Source organism: Cloeon dipterum, chromosome 4, assembly GCF_949628265.1.
Source record: "Cloeon dipterum chromosome 4, ieCloDipt1.1, whole genome shotgun sequence".
Lineage (NCBI taxonomy): Eukaryota > Metazoa > Arthropoda > Insecta > Ephemeroptera > Baetidae > Cloeon > Cloeon dipterum.
Genome location: NC_088789.1, coordinates 12,546,436 through 12,567,760, shown reverse-complemented (window position 1 = coordinate 12,567,760; position 21,325 = coordinate 12,546,436). Strand labels below are relative to the sequence as shown.

The window sequence follows — 21,325 nt, the reverse complement described above, 5'->3', positions numbered from 1 at the left end:
TTAATATTCTAGCATAATTTCATTTCAATGCTTGTTTTCCTCAACAGAGGCCGCCGTGGAAGACTTTTCAGATTCAAAGTTCTTGGAATCCCATCATCTTGTAAAGCTATTTTCCGGCGAGTATGAGCATTCCTTGCGCAATGAAAATCAGTTCTAATATATTTGACATCTTGTATAGTGTTCAAACCATTTTATAACGAAAATTAGAGATTAAAATATAAACTTGACACTGAGGATTAAAATTTTTCCTTCTACTAACTATAGCAGTGCTTTAAATCGAAACTTAACTCTACAGAGGTTATTTTCCCACAGTCCAGTAGCTGTCTAGCTGATGCGCGGACGGATCTACGCTGCGTCCGGACTTCTTTTTTTAGTTTCATTAATATCCGCGCAGCTGCTGCACCTTCGTAGCGCTGATGGTAAATTTGAGTCTGCGTCGAAAAGAAGCTCGCGCCGCGTTGTGGCAAGCAAGCGGCGGCTAGCGGCATTCGGCATTCTAAGTTGGTTCGTGAAACGAGAGGGTTGTCAATTCGGATAGTGATACATAAACAATGGATTATCTGTTGGACGATGACTTGATTCTCCGAGGGGTGCAGTGAGACATTTCTTGGTGAACAAATGTGTGCTGGGAAGTGATTATTTCTACGAGATCTCTAGGAATTTTCATCAAGATGAAGCTCTGTGGTTTCACGTTCACTCTTCTCGCTACCCTCTTCATTGCCATTGAAACGGTCGCAGCCGGTGGTAAGCATTTCCTCCAACACATGTTTTGCTAAAAATTATGATCTAGTTTAACTTGTAAAAACTTAAATCGCTGAAATATAATTTTAAAATGCTTATGAACTAGACACATTGTGAGGATGAATCCTCGGTGCTCGTTCGCGCTCAGGTTCATGCTGCAGCGGCCATTGTGTTTTCGGTAATACCTGTTGCCAGCTATCCTGCTAGTTTCGACTAAGTTTGGTGAGAAGGTGGCTGATGCCTTGGGGGCTGTTTTAAATTATATCAGGTTGGGAGCCGCACTATTTTCGTGATGAAAGCGTGAAAATTAAGCAGCGATTTTAACAGGTTGCAGAGGGTGACTTCTTGGAGATTTTAACGAGTGAGGCAGCTTCAAACAAGATTGTCGCGAATAGTTGTTGTTTCTGACCTCATAAGCATGCAAATTGCACTTAGCGGCAATAATGATCATGGATAATATTTTAAAATCATGGATGATAATAATAAGCTTGGCAGAAGTGCATGCTTTGACCATTCATTAACTTCGAGGGCTGTGTAATGGTCGGTCGTTGAAAGCTGCGAAAGGGCGGTTTGCCCTCCGTGGGGCTAGAGCCAAAATAAAAGTTAGAATTACAAGTTAATCGATATTTTATACCTAAGCGTTTTTTTGCGTTAAATCTCGAGGTTTTGTATTTATATAAATATACTTTTTTGGAAGAGCTGGTGTTAAACAGCAGAGCTAAATTAATTTTTCGCTATGGTTCTGTTAGTGGAGGCGATAATGGAGATAAATTTAGGTGCTTTATGAGTGGCATATCAGAAAACATCATCAGCTTTATTTTCTCCTCTACAGCCCATGAAATTACAACAAAATATTAATTTAGCATCATCATCCCACTATGAGTGCGTCTATTCATTGCGCTTGGCTGCTCAATCGCCAAAATATGATCGGTTCTCCTCGTTGGTAGCACAAATAATGATGAAAACGAATCTCATGCTCAAAAATGAAAATATCATGGCACTGATAGGGTAATGTTAAAATAGGTCCACAAGGAGGAAGGTGCTAAATTGATCAAGTACGGTAACTCGTCTCCATATTTAGAGTAATCCTGCTCGTAAAAACAATCGGCCTTTTAAACTGGGGGTATTGCCGTTGAAATCTTTACTTGACCATACCGGTATAATTCCTCTCAACCCGCTGAAACGACCTGCAGGCCCTGCGGCGCCTACTAAACGGCGGTGCTGCCCTTTGTGGTGCCCCGAGATTTTTTTTTTCGTAAAGGTCGCAGTCGAATTTTCGATTTTGGTTAGCATTGTGCGAAGTTGCGGGGTGCTCACGGCGACTTACATTAGACGCCGGGGCAAAACTGGTTCGTGAATTGGCCCGAGCATGCTCTAGTAGTTGCAAACAATTACCTATTCGCTTGTGTTTGCGAGTAGGATCATTCCCAGATCTAAGCTGGCTCGGTTAATCTATGTCCATACAAAGCATTATTTGAATTTTATAAACATTTTAAAAGAGACGTTACACGATTTTGGTCCTCCGGGCTTTTTCATTTAGAGTGAAACGAGCCAGAAAATAAAATAAATTTTCCTTGCTGGCTGGATATCTCTCTTTTTTCATTAGGAAAGAAACGAGTTGATTGCTCAATTTAAGTTAAGTAACGAAAGAAACTACTTGGCATTTTTCCCGCTAGCAATAAGCTACCCCGAAAGTCGCCACTTCCTTTCCTTTCTCTTCGAGATCATTTGGCCGTTTTTAAAAGTCTTCGCGATCTGCAGCTGTTATCCATTGAGCGCGATTTAAATTATCGCAGCGCACCGAATTTTCCGTTTTGGCATGCGCGTCTATGCCAGACAAACGACCCTCACTTTTGGCCTGCTCTTTGTACGAGTGCTTCCGCATTTATAACGCACTCGCAGCCAACAGCTGCCACCCCACGATTTCTGCTGGTCCATCGATCGAACCAACTGAAAGCGTTGGTTTTCGGATTAATCGATGGATTTTCTTGTTATCATGTTCTAAGTTTTAGGAGAATGTTAGCATTAGCTAATAAGTTGTGCTATATTGCGTGGTTTTAGGACGAGGTTGACAAAATCGTTAGTTTATTATGGCAAATAAATACAGCTATTGCCTAGCAGCAGCTGCTGGCGGTCGGTAGAGCGAGCCCCTTCCTTTTTCGTTTCCTTCCCCCAACCCGCCTGTTGTCAGCGTGCCTAGCTAACCCCCTCCGAGGAGCCACCGGCGACCTACGCCAGACCACTTCGCTGGCGCATTGATATCCCGCGCGCTGTAGTACAGTGCTACACATAAATTGTTACTTAGCACTTGTTGACTAAAAGATATTGCGTTCTGCGAACTGGCGATTTCACCCCCGCATACCGCGTTGGACATTTCTCACAAACACACACAACGTTATTCAAAATGAATCTAATTTAAGTAACAGTTAAGTGAAGCTCGATTTCCAGTGAATTAAATTTTTATTTTTTATTTCCTTCCCCCGCCGAATAATAATAATGCCAAGAAAACCTTTTTTTAAATATACAAACTGCTTTTCAAGGGTGCATTTCGTTCTTTACCATCTCCAATGGCAACAAAATCTAATCAAAGCACCCCATCGCTGAGGAATTTTGACGCGGCTACCGAAAGCACTTAGAGTGTGTGTATCAGATAAAGCTCTCCTCTACAATTATTGAATTTTCCCTGCCAGTGACACTCCAATCATGCTGGTCCGCGCTTTCACGTAATGGCTGGAAATCAGTCAATCCAAATGCACCCTCGGCTGAGATACAAATGGATAGGGCATTCTTCTCAATCTCAGGTGAAGAGGTCGGCGCGACTGGCGCACGTTCAGGTCACGTGTTGAACGGCAGCCCGCTTTTTGCCTCCTGAACCCTTCTCTGCTTCCAGCCGCGGTCGGACCTTTTTTTTAATTGCTGGGCAAAACTAGGCAGAGGAGCGCGCCATAAATTATGCTCAGCGGTGAAAATATCGGTGGCAATCATTGTTATTAGTGAGCCGCCGCGGAGGCGATGAATCAAGGAGGAAGAGGATGGAAAACGTAATTGCCAGTCTTGAATATATTTGGAATATAATTATAACTAGCTGATTGCGCGCGAGATGCAGTTTCCTCTCGCGACAGTCGCCTCTTTACAAATGTTGCAGAGAAAGTGTGGATGTATGCGGCGCAATTGGATATCGTGGGATTCGCATCACTTGCTCTGAAATAGCAACTGCCGCAACTTTTTCTATCAATTCGGTGAATAATTGAACTCATGCCTGAAATGATCTCTAATTACAGGCTTTGATAGGATCTTCTGAACTCGCAGGGGAAGAAAGTTTTTATTAGGTGGCTCCTTTGCTCGTTTATCCCTGGAGCATATGTCATGCACAATACAAGTGTTGATCGTTCGAAATTTGAACAACGTGGTGCTGCAGAGCATGACTGTATACTAAATTTTTACATTGTTATGTATAATCTTGTCACCGTAAACGTGCTTGCACGGGGGTGTCAGAGCTTAAAAGACCATTTTTCACTGCTGCTTCTTTATCGCTCCAACGCAAATATGCTTGTTTGATACCCAAACCCCTTCACCATGATGTTCTTCTTAGCGCTTATTTATTTTTCCTCGCGACACCTCCCCCACTGAACAACGCAGCGTTCTGTGTCTCTACCAAGCAACGGCTAATAAATAAAAAAAGAAAAAAAACTGCATCGCTATGTTACTTTTTGTCAAGTACTCCCTCAAACGCGCAAACCAATGAATGGCGTGCACTGTGCAGGGAAATCGCTCTATCCCAAAAAAGCATGCTTCAATTTCAACCTTTTATAGTTTAGTACGGTTTTTCTTGGTCCTAAAAAATAATCCACTACCCCTGATGGATAATTTTTCCTATTTTTTTGGAATAAAATCTACGGTTGAATGTGCCTAAATCCCTGAGATGAGGCCCGCAGCCTCTGCGCCTTTTTATGGTTGGTCGTTCGCGGAGAAAAGGGCAGGTGGTCGGTACGCCTTGCAGCCAAGATGGCCTGCCTGCCTGCTTGCTTGCTTGCATGCCTGCCAGACGAGCGATCGAGTGAGCTGTTTTTGTAGAAACAGATTTGAAAGCTGCTGCTGCTGAATAGCAATGCTCCAGCTAGCTCCTCATGCAACCTCTGCCGCTGCTTCTGGGGTGACCCCATGGCGGATCTTTCTTATTAAATCTTTTGTTGAGCGGGGGCCAGGTGATTTTGTAACTTACTCGATCCAGTCGCCGAATTCATCGTTTATTTTATTACCTGTGGCAGCTTGCGCGCAACTTTAACATGATTTAATATCTCGATTTCAAACTAAATTCCAAGGATTGAAGTTATGTGGGTATGACATTCTTGTTTTAAAAATATTCTTAAATGCTGATATATCATGGTCACTAGTTTTAGTGACAGATATTATAAATGCCTTGTTTTTTGATGAATATTACTATGACATTTTTTTACTCATTTGGTTCTACGTCAGTGGGAAATATAAATTATTACTTTCTTCCATGGTGACAAAATCGATTTCGCTTTTCCTTTTGCTGGTCATATAATTTTTGCTGTGCAAAATTGTGTGCAATAGTGGTCATCATGCACGCGGGCGCAATCATCATCGGCCGTCAGCCGCTGATTGTGTCAATCCGCGAAACACGCATAGCCTCAAATTACACGTTCCAAAGACACTTATTTTATTGTCTGCGTCGCTTCGTCGGTCACCACCGCCGTTGTCGTGGAGATAATGAACTTTACAATAGTGCTAAAAAGTTTGCATGTTCCAAACGATTTCCCGTCCATGTACCGTAACCGACGCGCTGCTCCCTGAGAGATGAGAACCGCGAATATAAGGACCATTAGAGAGGTTGGAGAAGAACCGTCTTCACGTGCGGGCCTTTCGGACCTCCAGCGCTATGTAATTGCGCTCGGTTTTGTGGTCCAATCGCGGATGGAGGCACCTAGCAAATTATCAGGTGAAGAGAATGCAGGCGAATCCTGCCTTGGAGGAAAGTGTTGATATATTTTCAACCTTGGTATCGCTGGCTTTTTCTTTCGAAGTTTGAATTTTCATCACTACTCCAACTTGAATATGACTGTATGAAAAATTAGCATTTGACAAGTCGTGTGCACTGCATGACAAGCACTTCGCATGCTATCTCATTTATTTGTCTCGCAAATTGATCTTATTTTTTAATTGAACTTTTATCGTCCTATTGGGGTTATAATTTTGCTGCTTGCCCTTTTTGATAGAGGACTGCTTGATCAACATGATTATAATAATGAATATCTCGCTTTACACACACACACACACACACACACACACACACACACACACACACACACACACACACACACACACACACACACACACACACACACACACACACACACACACACACACACACACACACTGATATTCACTGGAAAAGCCATTCATGATTTCTATCAAACGCGCGTTGCTCTGTTTTTATCCTCTTTTCTCTGTTAAGTGCAGTTTTTGTAAGGAAAGAGCGAGCTATGAATGGGCTGTGTGAGAAAGTCATTTGAGCGTCTCCTCATGAGCGGATATACTACTTTTTGTTTTGGTCGGAAATACGTCGGTTGGCAGTTAAGGCAAAAATTAAAATCTTTTAAAGGCCCTCCGCTTCCCAACAATGGTGAGAACCAAAGTGACGTCACCGGCAGGTGCAGTGCGCGTGTATCACTCTTATTTTGATCATCATCATTTCATATTTTACACGTTCGTCAACTTTAATGCTGATTGGTAACAGCTGCGTGGCCATTAGAGCTGACCAGGCTTGTTCCTCTTCCTGCGAAATCAAAGCTTGAATTTCGAAATATGGGACACAAAGCGAGGGAGCAATTGGCGCATTTTTTGCCCGGCGCCTGCTGGTCAAGTTTGCCGAGAGTGAGTTTTGCATTCCCACGGAGATATGAATACCAATATGGGCGGCCTCGGGCGAACGAGTTGCTTGCTTGTCGTCCAGCATCTCAAGCAGTGATACGAAATAAAAAGTCGGGCGAGCGGAGCCAGCCTTTCATTATTATTGATAATTTCCAATTCAGAGAGGAAAACAGCTTCGTGCTGCGTTGTTCGGCATGCGAGCCCAGCCACGAGCAAGGCCAGTCAAAACGCCCGGCTAGATTTGCATTTTATGTCGCGTGAAATGTAGAAATGATAGCTCGGGGGCGTGAATTTGGAGAATTTTCATCAAAATTTGTATGCAAAGGCCACATGCTTTAATACTGAAGTTAATTTTTTTATTGCGGTGTAGCTTCTGGAATTTGACTAATTTCTTAAGAGATCTCACACAAAAATTCTTCCAACATTACAAATTTACAAAAATTACAACATCTTTTGAGCAGCTAAAGATTTTTTCAGGTAAGTAGGTGCCGGGATATTTCTTCAGTTTTCAGTCAATTTTGTGGAAGCAAACTTTGTTCACTCAAATTAGATGGTAATTTTGTGAGTGCCTTCTAAATTTTTGACTGAATTCGTAACATCCGCCCACAACTAAACACTAAACCACCCCTGCGTTGTGCATATAAGCTATTCCACATGAGCAACAGCCAACTGCACCCCCTCGAACTCACAGCTTTTCGTCTCGCGGCTGCCTATAAAGGTGATTTCAATGACCGTTACTCGGGGTTCAGAACTCACCCCGTCGCCACGTGTTGGCGACGAGTCAGCAGCGCGCGACGACCCTCGCGTCAAACCATTTTAGTACCCCATGCGTCCCCATGCCACTTCACTGGGGGAATAATGTGCCGAGTAATAACGTGCCGCCGACGAGCACAATGCTTGGCATGCAAACGAGCGGAAATTCAGTCCAATATCATTCTCATCCGGTCCAGCCAAGATGCAGAAATTGAAACGAACATTTTTCTTTTACTGTGCCTTGTTTGCTCTTATCTGGTAACATCCGTCTGCATTTGGCCGATAGTCCCTTCTCAAAATTTCCCATACTGATATTACCGCCTCTCTCAACGAATTCAATCACGCCTACACTAATTCGTTTCTCGCATCATGCCAGCGACAAGACAAGAATTTAACGTTCTCCTGCTTCAAACAATTTCAATTTATGCGATGGTTGCGAGTTATAACGTGCGTACTTGAAATACATCACGTGAGTCTGAATGCGAAATTAGCGAGGCTATTGTACGCGCGAGGAAGAGCGGCTCGCACTCAGCGTCATTCCAAAAGGAATTTTATTTCAGTTTGTCCCGAGTTTCGATCTACTCGTGCAATTAAATCAATTAATTTTTCTTTTACGTCTTGAAAAAGGTTTCAAACACCACTGATTGCAGCACGTAACAGCGTTTACGTCGCAATTATCTGCGTTTTAATCAAGACTCAGTTGGAAAAACGTCCAGATGGCCACGTGAAAATTACTCGTCTTCTTGGCTAACAGACGCTAAACAAAAAATATTTGACCAATTGTTTCAAACCATATTGGATTGAAAAATTACACATCTCTCCGACCATGCGGATGGAAGTGTGAATTAAGACCTCAATTTAATTGAATTAGTTTAGTCACCCCCACATCGACTGCTTTCGGAAAATAATGGCTTACGAATATCTCGCGATTGCTGTTCTTGTCGCCTTAATTAAAAAGTCGTTTAGATCTTGTTCAATGTAACGATGATTACACCGCCCCAGCCGGCTGGAAAATCGGCTGTTGGTATTACTGGCGGATCGCAAACAATAGCTCCGGCTAATTACATTTCGCTGAGCTCAATTAATAATAACTACGCGCACCGAGGCTCGCGTGTGTGTTGAAGCATTGCTTGCGAGCGAATAAAGAAGTGTTGTTTGGATCTGAAAGTTTAATTACTTCGCTCAATCTCCGTGGCCGCATAATAAATCGAGCCGGCAAGAGTTGTGAGCAACGTGTTGAATAATTAGGGTTATTAATCATATCGCGAACTCTTTTGTTTCAGCTGTGAAATCGTGTTCTCCTAACCCCTGCAAAAACAAAGGAACTTGTGGTCCTAATCGTTACGGTGATCTGGTTTGCAAGTAAGTACACTATTTTTCTTCATTTAAAAATTAAAAGTTTGTCTTCAATTTCCCCTTTACCCTTAATTCCTCCTTTTTCTAATATGAATAACTGAAAAATGCATGTTTCATAATTTTAACCGCTTCACATCATGCATCTCTGTGCCGTAAAATCTGCGAAACCTAAGTAGTTAAAGTGCTAAGTGAAATGAGGTCTCCTGCTGGCCAACGCTGGCGGGAAAAAATTAACGCGCATTTCGTAAAGTGATTTTAATTCTGCGGTGCCTGTGTCAGGAATAATAATTTTCCCTGGCGAATCGGTCGGCATAAAATCCAGTTTTACTGCGCCCGGCAGTAATTTCTTTCATCCATCACCTGCCGCTGCTACTAGAATGTGACCCGGAAACCTGACAGTTAGCGAAATAATGTATGGCTGCTGCATAATCGTCGGCATCCGCGCGCATGTATCTACTACCTACATACGACGACGTTGTGCTAAACTGGAATTATTATGAGCTTCGGCGAAAACGTGTGAGAAACGGGAAAGAGAGGATGAAACAAGAAGTCGCGGCTGCTCCAGCGGCGCGCAAGTATATGAAAGCCACTCTTTGTATGTAGTTAGAAAACGTGCAAGAGGAGAAAAATTCATAATAGGTGGTCCACATGCAGAAAACGCGACTTCATGCAGATTAATTAGAGAAACCGTTGTGATGCTTCACTTGCAAGTAGATGCATTTAAGCTGGCAATTTTTGAAAATTGACGGGTTGTTGCACTGGAAAATTTGTGCTAAAAAATTCTAGCTCTTTCATCATTTTTAGGACTGAAATTGGTCAAGCATATCTGATCTGATTAGTCCCCTTGAATTGGTCCGTCCCAACGTAAAATTATGCTGATATGAGACATTTTAAATTAGCTCCGTGTATGTGAGTGGAGGACATAAAAATTTATTAACAGCACCTCAGCTCAGTCTGAGAAGTGAAGCGATTCTCACTCACCTCGAATAATGAACGCGGGCAAGTGGAATGATATGCAAAGCAAGGAGGAGCGAGAAATAATATACATGTGGTGCGGTCGACGGGAGAGAAGAGGTTACAGAGCCTTTTCCGTGGCTCGCCTTTTTGCTCTATCAGCAGCTTAAAACCTGAAGCCTCTCGTTGCGGATCGGGTTTGTTAATATTTTTTGCTGGAGAGCTCAGATAAAACATGGCTCGGCGCAAACACAAGTCAATAATTATACAAATAAGAAGCTGTGCGTGCAATTTGTATGCAGAAGCATTTCTTTTGTCGTAACTTGTTGCAATTAGAATAAAAACGAGTCGCATGCCAAAATGTCGTGCGAATTGACACAAAAATTGATGGCGACTTTTGCCTTCGCGCCGGCAATTTGTTATTGGAAAGCATGTACACGACATCTTGCCTTTTATGGAGAATTTACGCACACAGGCGGCCATTGATTCCTTATTATTTTGCAAACCTCCTCTGCCACTCGTGGACAAAAGATAAAATACAATATTGGATTCGAAATGGAAATGCCTTGCAGTGCTAGGAGTGCTATTCAAATGTACTTAGGAAAGCAATTACGCCTCCTGAGCATAAAATCTGTTGCATTTTCCGATGAATCATTCGAGACTTAATTTACATTCCTCCTTTTCAGCAGCAGCCGCCCTGCTTTCAATGCGTTATTTACTTTTAGCCGCGGATGCACTTGATTTTTATCGAATATCAAGTGCCGCGCAGCACTTGCCCGCGAAGCAGACCAAAAGGCAGGCGAGGCGTATTCTAATTAAATCCCATTGTGCTGTGAGTTTGATGCTCTGGAAATCTGGATCAAGTGTTTGTCTGCCGTTTGAATAGCAAATTTGTTGCAGCCATCGAGCTCTTTTTTAGGAATGGCGCGCATCTGTTAGGGCTTTGTTTGACAGAGGTATCATCCTCGCGGCTGCTGCAATAAATATAAAGCAATTGTGCTCACGATAATTTCTCTCTCCTTTTCTGCATGCGCTCTCTTGCTCGTAAAAAACATCCCCCGTCGAATATATGTCACGTCATTATCGGAACATTGTCGCGTTCGCACATTGCGGTCAACCCTCGTGTGTGATGCGGCTCGCACCCCTTTTATTTAGGGAATGCATTTACATACAATAGGCTGTCTTTTTGGCCACTTTTTGTCTGCGGTCCCTCGTGATTTGCCTTTAACTCAGCCGTATGTTCGAATTTCGAGCTAATTAAATTAGAGTGCATTTTTCTCTGGACCAAATGCTGCTTTTTCAATTGTTGTTCCCATGACCACGACTCAAAATAATGTGTGAGTTAGCAGACGTAAAATTGTAACTCTTGTGTTTCAAGTCAATCCTCACACTTTTTAAACACTAAACACGTCTTTATCGTTGCATTTCAGCGTTTATTAATTTTTTACTCAACTTTATTAGATCATAAAGTCACCAAATGTTGCAAAGAGTTTAATTTTTTGTGTGCGGGCTAACAGAAAACATAAATCCCTCCCTCGACTCGTTGCAAGTGAAAAAGAAATCTCAGCCAGCGCGAAGTGGTCCAAAAATCTTTCCCACACATCCTCGATAGACGGCACATCTGTGCGTCCGCGTGTGTGCACCGCCACATTGCCCGCCGCCCGGTGCATCTGTTACATATTTTTCTCCACGGCTGCGTTGTTAATTCATTATCTTCATCATCATCATCATCCCTTTTATCGTTTTCACTCTCAGCACGCACGATTAACCCCTTTCGTACTCGACGCGCATTTATCCTTCTGCGGTCGACGCATACACACATTGTTCTTTGTTCCGCAATTACCGCGCCCCCGATCGTCGATCAACTCTTGATAACTCAATCGCTTGCTGAAGGCCGATTGATAATATTTAATTTTTTATTGCGCTAATAAAACACGGCGCTTCGTGAATATTTCGGCGCATGATGAGAGAGGAGCAGAAGCAAGAGGTTATGCCCTCGCTGCTGAGGATGGAATGCTTTTTATTTCCTCCACACATTCAACTGTAGTTTTACTGCCCAGCAGGCCAGCAAAATCTCTTTCAAGTGACCTCGCCGGTGAACCCGGCATTTTAGCATTTCCCACAGGTTAAGGTTTCCAAATTTCAGGGGCTGCTTTGAAAATGTTCTTTCATCCCTTGGGATGTTTTTGGAACAAGTAGCCACAACATTTCCCACGCTTCTTGGTTTTGCATCCTCTGACCGGGGAAGGCGCATAAAATTCGCTCTAGTATCACTCCTAGTGACGGAAGGGTTCGCTTATTCCCAGCAGATTGTCAATGGATATCAAGCCTATAGGGAGTCGGTGTGCTGAAAGGGCGCGTGCCTAGCTATGAGAAAGCTCCTTCCCTTCGGAACGACCACAGATGTTGCCGAGGTTTCGCAGCCAATCGATTGTGTGATTATTAATTGCCGCTCACACTCGCGATTATGACACACATGCGCCGCGTTTTGTTGCTCTCTGTGAGAATCGTCTCACACGCATGTCGCCTCATTAACAATGTGTATCGCTCGCCTGTTTTGTTTCCAGTCTGCGCGACGATGAAATATGAAATCGAAAGTCAGTCTGCAGCTGATCGCAATTATCGTTGCTATTATTAAGTGAGCCAAGTGCGCGACTGCTGGGATCGATCGTTGTCTCAATTGCGCGTGACCGGATGTGCGATTGTGCGTTTCTAATAGAATCATTTTTAGTGACAGTACACACGCATACATCTTTGTCTCTCTGAAAGAAGCTAACTAAGAGGCCTTGACAAAATAACAATACCTTAACATAAAATTGGCCTCCTGTAGGTTACTTTTTTCTGCTGTCACGAGAAAAAAATAAATATGAAATTCAAGGGGCTTAACTTAAACGAGATGTCTGGAAAACATCCCTCTCTCTTTTCCTGCTTTTTTCAAATATGAGATAAATAATGTTCTTTGTGTAACTAAAAATGTGCCAGTTAATGCAGAGAAAATTCGTGTCAGCAAATTTGCCGTTCAAAAAGAAAACTTTCCTGTGAGAACAAGTGCTGTAAAACAGAGATTGTTGTGAGTTTCTGATCTGCAAATTGAAACAAAACTCACAGCACTATTTAGCGTGGCACTCCTTGCTCCAAAGTGCGTTCGCTTTTTACACAGTATTTGCTTTCAAAGCAAATTTACATAGAAAATACAAAAATCAAACATCCTTTGATGAAATGGTTTTTGTTAAACAACGCTGTGACCATTATATTTGGCAGCCCAGCCCATCCGCGCGCATGCAGTGCGTGTTTGAAATGGGAAAGAATCCTGCTGGCTGCTGATAGTGCACACAACCAGCATAACTATAGATTCGCCAGGCCATTGTAACAGCACCGGCATTTTTTAATCGTGAAACAGCTTGGAATAGCCATTCGTGACTCGAACAATAACATCAGACGCGCGCACATTACATTTTTCTTTTCAACTGTCTACCAATCCGATTGACGACCCTTCGATTTCTTGGGGGTTTGCTAGCATAATGATTACTAATGGAACATTTCAGGACACAGAAAAAGATGTGAAAGCTAAAAAGTGCTAAGAAGTGCATCTATTTTTTCAACTCAACTGACATAACCAAGATAAGCTTCCTGTTGTCAATTTTTGATAGTGCTCAAAATGTTATTTTTTTAATAATTTGTAATATGATTAATTTGATACTATTGAAGGGATTAAAATAATTTAGATATCATTTTTTATGAGATAAAATTTGCTCCTAACTGATTTTTATGCCACACTTTGACCGAGTCTTTCTTATAACGGGAATAGCTGATTGCAAATTAAAAAAATACGGGGCACTTACTTGGAAGATTAATGCACTAATCGTAGAGCAGTTTATTGTACCTTAGAAAAACTGGCTCATTTCGTTAAGTTCGCCTTAAATTTTGGTGCGTGCGTTTCATATATGATAAGGGTTTAGAAGACGTCACTGCTCTTTGTGCACCCTCAGGGGGCCACTCTCAGTGCAATAAGAAACATTCCTTGAAAAAACTGACAAAGCAAAGAATGATGAGCAATTTTGAAATGCGGGGGGTGCCAATTTATCAGTTGCCGGTCTGAGGGAACATCAAGGCCGGTCAGCTAAGCCTGTCGTTAATTGCTGCAGCTTTGGTGGAAAAGTTTAAAAAAAAATCAAGGTTACTTCAATTTTGTGACAGAGACTACGTTGAAAGCAGGGACGAATAGCCTTAACCCTCTGCACTTCGCTGGTCTTGTTCCATCAATTTTATATAGAAAATTGCAAGTTTTCTGTTGTGTGATATAATAAGTTTGCACTATATGAAGCTTTAAATTTGTCCAACGTTGGCTGATCTGCTTGCGTAGTGTGGTGTTGCACCCAGATTTCGTAGAGCGGTATCAGCTTATAATTCGCTGAGCGGATTAAGCCCCTGTGGTAATTATTCAACCTGCTGCAGCAGCCTCTCTCTTGCAGATCTGATTAAGTTTGTATTTACGCTCAAGTTTACACCTGAGCATAGGAAACGCAATCACAATCTGCTGCTGCTGTTCTCACTCGAAGTAATGAGTGCGCACACTCTTTCCGCGAGATCAAAGATAATAAAATATCACACGGCAGACAACAAGTTGCAAGCAAGAAATTTCCCTCCGTCATTTGAACCAAATTACGAACACATTCAATTTACGAAAGAAAGAGGGTTCTCCCTTATCAAGTTTCGTAAGAACTCACGTGTGTATGCTCTTTGTACTACCTGCTGCAGGTAGGTAGAATAAAACCTTAATCAAAAAGCGGGAGAAGAATGGCGGTGCGGACAACAAAAAATGCTTATTGAACAAAATTCGAGCCACGGATTTTCCTGCTCCTCCTTCTGTTCTCTCCGCGGGCAGGCGATTGTGTTTAAAATGCAATTTGATAAGAGTTTATTTTCTCTTGATTGAACTGTACATTCATCCATCCTGGCGCGGCCCCCACCTCCCACAAATAAAAGGTTGATTCTGCTGGCTGCTTCACCTGCGCGTTGGTTCGCTTCGGTCGCCGTCGCCACCATTCGGCACTCTGACGGTCGCCCGCTCAACGACGGCCATCAGCAGGAACCCAGTCCGCTTGGAATGTCCTGAGGGCTGGCTTGCTCCCTCCCTGCGTGCGAGATACCTGAGCCAGGCAGAGACTCGGAGGAGCGCATGCGCCGTGCTTTTCTTTCTTTCCTGCTCGTGGGAAAGGAAAAAAGAACTCGCGTTCGTGTGTCGGACGGCAAGCGGCGCGCCGAAATAAGAAGTTAGGCACCCTGCTTTACATGCCGTGCCTATTGTCGGGCGCACGCACTCTTTTGATCCAAGGTCTCCTTGTATCTGGAATCCCATCTTCCACTAAAGGAAACGAGGCTGCCGCCGTGACCCTTGTTGATCGTGTTCGATAATTTTCAATCAAACGCCCGTGCCACTAATTATTTCGAGAGTCGCCTACTCTCGTCCGCGCCCGCCCGCCCGCCACTTTTTCGATCGAGCATGATTTGTTATGAAATTAATTGACTGGAATGAATAGTCGGTGATTCGTTTTTATGGGCACCGTTTAGAAAGCACTCTGATAATGTTGTACAGTCGCATTTTGAAACATGTAATCTCTTTCTCATACCCTATGCTTTTAAAATTTTATATTCACACTCGGTTTTATGTGACTTGCACTTCAAAAGGCCTGTTGCTGGTGGCTTAAAGCAGAACCATTGCCCATAAGAGTAGATTTTAAAACCACAACTTTGCAATTTCCCTGCACCTGTCTCTGCCGACAAAAACCGCAAAAAACAGTGTCGCTAGATATGGTCTTTAATTCTCTCATCTTCTTATAAAAAAAACAAAGGTTCTGCTTCAATGGAGTTCAATTTGAACGCGTGCAATGAAAAAAGCTCGTTTGCGAGAGTCATCCGCGGTAATTAGTAGACAACAAACGACCTGCCGCCGGTTTGTTTATTTTCCCCTCCTCGATATGTGGATAGTTGGAAAATGATTGTATTTCTCTGTTGGGTCCAATTTGTGGTTGAATTCACTTAAGATTGGCGCGTTTGCTCTCCTCTGGCTCGCCTCCGTCTTTGAAACTAAATTCGCTTGTGACGACAAATTGCTCTTGGGTGTCGAAACGGTGCGACAGTTTATTAGTAACAATTTGTGCTTGGAATTGATCTATTGAACCCGGTGGTACCGGTAGCGTGACCCCTCATTACTGGCGTCGTGCGATGCACACATCGGTACCCAATCAACTGGCGGCGCATGCACGAATTGTCCATTATTTATTCCTGGGTGCCGAAACGCGTGTAAATCGCCTTAATTTCACTCGCCACTCGCTGCACACTTTCTATTATTTAGTCCCTTGTAAATGGAGACGCCGCCGAGAATAATTTGAAGCGGCTGATGTAGGACGCAATTTTTTCGATTTGACACGGGGTCTTCTCTGCTTAAAAAAAAGAAATTTGAGAAAATGGTTGTCGACTTCGTTTAATTGAGTTGCCACAAAAGAGAATATCATAAGGGCGTTTCTGCTTGCGGCACGAACTGGTTTTAATGATTTGAAAAACTACTTCAATCTCATTATATGAGAGTAAAATTTATAAGCGTAAGAGCGGTTAAATATTATATCCCTAATGCTACCCGCAAGAGGTATGAAAATAATAAATTCACTCGTTTCCAGACGCCATGCTGGCAGCATTTTCGCTTCTTCTTTCTTGTGTAGCAGTCGCCAAGATTGTGACTGCGGCGCAGGCAAAATAAATCAAGGTGTTTTATGCATTCGCCGCTCGCACCAGCGGAGAGGTCACTTCAGGTTCTTTCGCTATCGAGGCATCCGACTTTCAGCGCGCGGGATTAATAACGAGAGTGTTTAAATACAAGAAATTACCAACGAAAACAAGCAATTTGCAACCGGTGGTAGTAAAGAAAAAGTCGCTAATTTGCTTCCCGCGACAGAAAATGTGTAAAGTCATTTCCATCGCGAACAAGCGCTTAAAGGAAGATTTATTTATGCAGCAATCAGTCTCATTTTTTTGTTCCAAAACGAATTAGACTGGCATTACCACTCAAAAATTTAAATATTCTAATCGTTGCTTATTTTGCCATGGTATTGTATTTATAAATCATCGATTAAACATCACAAATGCAATTTGGCCGTTGTGAACCTGGTCACGGTGGATGTCACACGTTTCTCCGGTGTCGTTAATCTTATATATATATGTTTTTTTTTATTCTTGACGCCGATCGACAGCATCTCGGGTGGACACAGACCACAAGATCACCTGCAAACCGCATTTGCGCTGCCATTGGGCTCGTAGGGCGGTAGGGTCGTATTTTTACTTTCAATAAGTTTTTTTTTCACAGTATATCGAGTGTTGATTGCTGAGTTTGTGCGTATGCAAGCAAAATTGATACTCAGTTCGACGGCTAAACGATGAGAAAATCAAAGGCAAACGAGTCCAGCGCAGCAACTTTTTCGCTTCGAGGGGAACAAAACGAAACAAAAGAGCCGATGCTTTTTTGCCACGAATATTTCCTCTCAAGCCGATAAATTGTATCGTAACTTTGATTCGTGTGGACATACGCCTTTTTGCCTTTCGGCTAATCTCTTTGTTTTTGAGCTGTGGTGATGTATAGCTCATATTTTCAAAACGGACAGTTGCGCAAAACTGACGACTGGTTTTCACAGCTGTCGTGACAAAAAATTAAGGAGTCAGTATTATTTATTTTCCTGGCAAGAGTTGTTTCCTTCTACTATATAAGGAAAAAAATAGAGTTGCAAACGCGTCCCCTAAATTCCAGCTCATAAAGAACATGTGTGGCACATGTGAGCAACCGCCTTAAAAACACCCATTTCCTTCTTTGTGCCCTCAAAAAGAATCCAGTTTATAAAAATCTGATGCCAATTAAACAACCGCTCGATCATTGCGTAGAATAATTACCCTCAGTACTGAAATGTTTTATCTCACACTGGACCAGCTAATTAATCGACCGGTCCCGCTAAAATCCTGTTATTCAAAGTTCATCTGCTGAACAGGCCTCCTTCCAACTCTGCGTCTGTTGTAGCACTTTTTTGGCTTGGCCACTAGATAGGCCTGTGTTTACTGAGCAGTGTCGGATTTCGGTCATCCTTCAATCTCGGCCGGATCGGAACCATTTTTTTACATTCGCTGCGCCTAATGAGCTGCTGTCAGCAGAAGTCGGTTTGCTTCATAAATTCTACGGTGGTGATCCAAATAATGTCGGGCAATAAAATTTTACTTTCAGTTAAAAAATTATTGTCGCAATGCTAGCTGTGTGGTTAGAAAGTTGCGAGTGGCGGGAAGATAATAATTCTCTTTCAAGAGTCGTTTGCCGAGTAGAGGCTGCTGCTCCAGTTGAGAGGGTCGAGAAATTTGAGAAAACACAGCCGCACACCAGGCGAGCTTTGAAAGACTGATTATTTATAAGAAAAGCCACCAAGCGTCTCTTCGCTTCTTGGAGTGCCACTTGAACGCTGAGAAGGGTTGTTTTTTTTACTCACCCTTGAAAACATATGGCCAAAGCGAATCCCGCCTTCCGCATTATTGAATTCTCAGTCAGTGTTTTATGGTCCAAGGCAAAAAACCATGTAGCTGCAGGGATTCGTTCTAAGCGAGAAATGTGAGAAAATTAGTCCCGGCCGAGATAACATTTATTTGTCTTTTAAGGTAAAAAGTTCGTATGCGCGTTTTTCTCGCCGGCTCATTGAAAACCCGACTCGCATAGCGTGATTGATGAATCATTACGTTATTCTCTTGTAATTCCTCCAGTCTTTGAAAGCGCTGTTGCTCTTTTCGTCTGGCAAACTGGTTTGGGCACAATTTTGTGCCGGGCGAATGAGACGAAAAATGTTAGAAGCAAAAACGTGTTGCCCAAACACCAAGTGGTGGTGACTTAAACGAGCTTTGAACCTTTTTAATTGCTTAATTAATAATTCAATCATGTTTCGAGTTGAATATGTTATAGCTAACTCTCCTTCTATGAGAATAACCTCAGAATAGAGATCAGCCACTCCTTGTAAGTCACAGACATGCGCGTGTAACCACATTGGAAATGGAAAATATAAATGATATAAATAATGATGCTGCCGCATCATTTATTTCTTTCTGACTGACCAAGAAGCGACCTTGAACTGCCTTAGATCTGTATATCAATTCAAAGTGAAGTTGATACAAAGTCGCTGTCCGAATAAGTCAGTAATAGTGGTATGTTTCAAACGATTATGCTATGCTATGCTCGCGCGGGAACGAGCAGAATCGTACGATTTTTTATTAGAGAGGTGCGATGCGTCGACGCGGTGAATAAAAACCACATACCGACGTTTGAATTTCGAATGAATAATTCAATGCGTCGACCCAGAGGCAAAATGACTTGAGCCAAGTGAAAAATATACACACACATGTGGTGGCGGAATAAAAAATGAGCTGAAACGCTCGCTACGTGCTGTTTTTCCACTTAAATAAGCATGCGAGCAAGCAATCCTAGCTAACAAGTTTCGCAGATGGTGCGTTTTCAAAGAACACTCGCGGCGGAGACATTACCCGCTGGCCGAGCAACGTAATAATATTTTGCGAAAATAATGCGAGCTGAAATTGGCAGAGAAACAGACGAGAGAGGCCAATTTGCCGCTATTTAATAAACAGCGCCGCAAATTGACAATAAAATGGTTGAATTCGCAAAACAGAATTTTACGATTACGCAAATTTTGATCAGCGAAACAAAGGAGCTGAACTGTGGGCATAATTACCAATTACGCCGTGGCCGCTACCGGTGGTGATAATAAATCGAGTCATAATCAGTGCGAATCATGAAACACCTCGGCTACTGCACTCGTTTTACCCGTGTTTGTTGCTCGCCTTTTTGCCCCCAGTAATAATGCATCAATTGTTGGCAGCAGCACCGCCTGCCCGTGTGTGCATGTAGGTGGCATGTTCGCTGTAGACACTCATTAAAAGCGTTGTCAGCGCGCTTTTTAACAAGCCAAAGTGTCCGGGCGGCCATTAGACTGCTTCTTATAATCTTATTATTCGCCGGCCGGGCGCGAATCATGACTGCGAGGAGACGTGCTACATTGTCCCGCCGCTGATTAACTGCAATAACAACACCTAGCTGCCGAGCTGATGGATTCTTTAATTAAAAGTGAGCCAACCGCACGTATGTTCTCCGCAATCCGCGCGATAAACGAACAATGAGAAACGGAGAAAATAATCAACACTGCAAGCGAGGTGAATAGCTGTGTTTGCTGTTGTGTGTCTCTCTCTCTCAGCATCAAGGAAAGGCAATTAATGGACTGCTTTTTAGAAATCCTCCTCCTGTCTGCGAAGTTTAGTTGTTTTCCTGACAGTTTGATGATTACCTTTGGGCATGACTTCTAAGACATGGTGCGAAAATAAACTTTATTGAAATATCTGTAACCTGTGTATTGTTTGAGGTGTTATCAAATTATACAAACGAGGAATAAGCTGTGATGGATTGACTTTAAAAAAAACGAAATTTTCACGCAGTCCAAGGGTGATTCCACTGCTTGCAAACCCGAATACACTTCTTTTTGCCACCATCCAGGTGTCTGTTTCGCAACGCAGCTCTGGGAGAGCACAATTTTCTCAACTCCCATGCGGATCCAGTTTTATTGCGCGTTTCCTCTGCATCGACTAGAAATTATTCGAACAGGGCGGCGGCGGTGGTGGTGTCGGGATTTAAACGAACCTCAAATTTCTTTCATCTAAGCAGCGTTTCTCCTCGGCTGCCTGCAACTCGCCCCCCTTGAAAACCTGTTTTGCAACGATAATGCATACCCCTTTAAACAAAATAAATGGCGGCTATTATGCGAGTGTGTAGAGCACATTCGTTTCTTATTCGACGCATAAATTAAGCGAGAGTGAAGCTATGCTGCAATCAAATCAGCTGCCTCTGCGGTGCCTCCCTCGAACACGCCAAAAGTGGCTCTGCAGTTTGTGTTTTCCTTGAAGCAAATTTGCATTCACGCCTCTCTGCACCTCGAGAAGAACAAGCCGTTCCAGATGTTCTTCGAGCTGGGCAGCGAAAATCAAAACAAAGCATTACGCTGCAGTTTGGAGGCAACTTAGTTGAACTTTTCAATCGTCCGATCAAGTTCATGAGTCAAATCTTCTTTTGTGCTTCCAATTTGAGATCAATCCAGATAGATACTCTGTAAACAGTGTTTTCCTGACATTTACATTTCACGCTCTCCCAATCCATCTCGGTACTTTTTGTCTTCAACAAGCAATAAAATTGGACAAGATGAAAGATAATCAACTTGCCCTGGAGCCCGATACTCGAATCGTGGATAAAGCGAGGCGAACCGACAAATCATAATAGAGCCGCTGCTTTTGCATGAAAAAGATGATAATCTTTTTGGGGACTGAAAATGGAACATCCAGTTCTCGGATTTCCTGTCTATCTCTCGTTTAGAGGGGGTGTGTTTTATCCGCCATTCAAGCTGGAGACAATGTTTACGACGAGAAAGACGAGATAGCAGGAGACGCACAGCACACACACGCTCGCTGCGTACAGGGCTGATCTCTTTCGCTCCACATGTATAGCATTGCAGCGCGCTCGCAGCCTCCGCTCGAGCCGCGTTCCCACGGT

General features: G+C 42.9%; 1 protein-coding gene across 1 annotated transcript in view; it reads left to right on the top strand.

The window, feature by feature from the left end:
* The first annotated feature begins 468 nt into the window (after positions 1-468).
* Positions 469-21,325, top strand: part of N (neurogenic locus Notch protein) — a 47,587-nt gene continuing 26,730 nt past the window's right edge. Inside the window, exons 1-2 of the mRNA XM_065489128.1 lie at positions 469-744; positions 8,673-8,751. Coding sequence (XP_065345200.1) covers positions 672-744; positions 8,673-8,751 — 152 coding nt within the window. The 5' untranslated portion in view covers positions 469-671. The remainder of the gene's footprint in view (positions 745-8,672; positions 8,752-21,325) is intronic.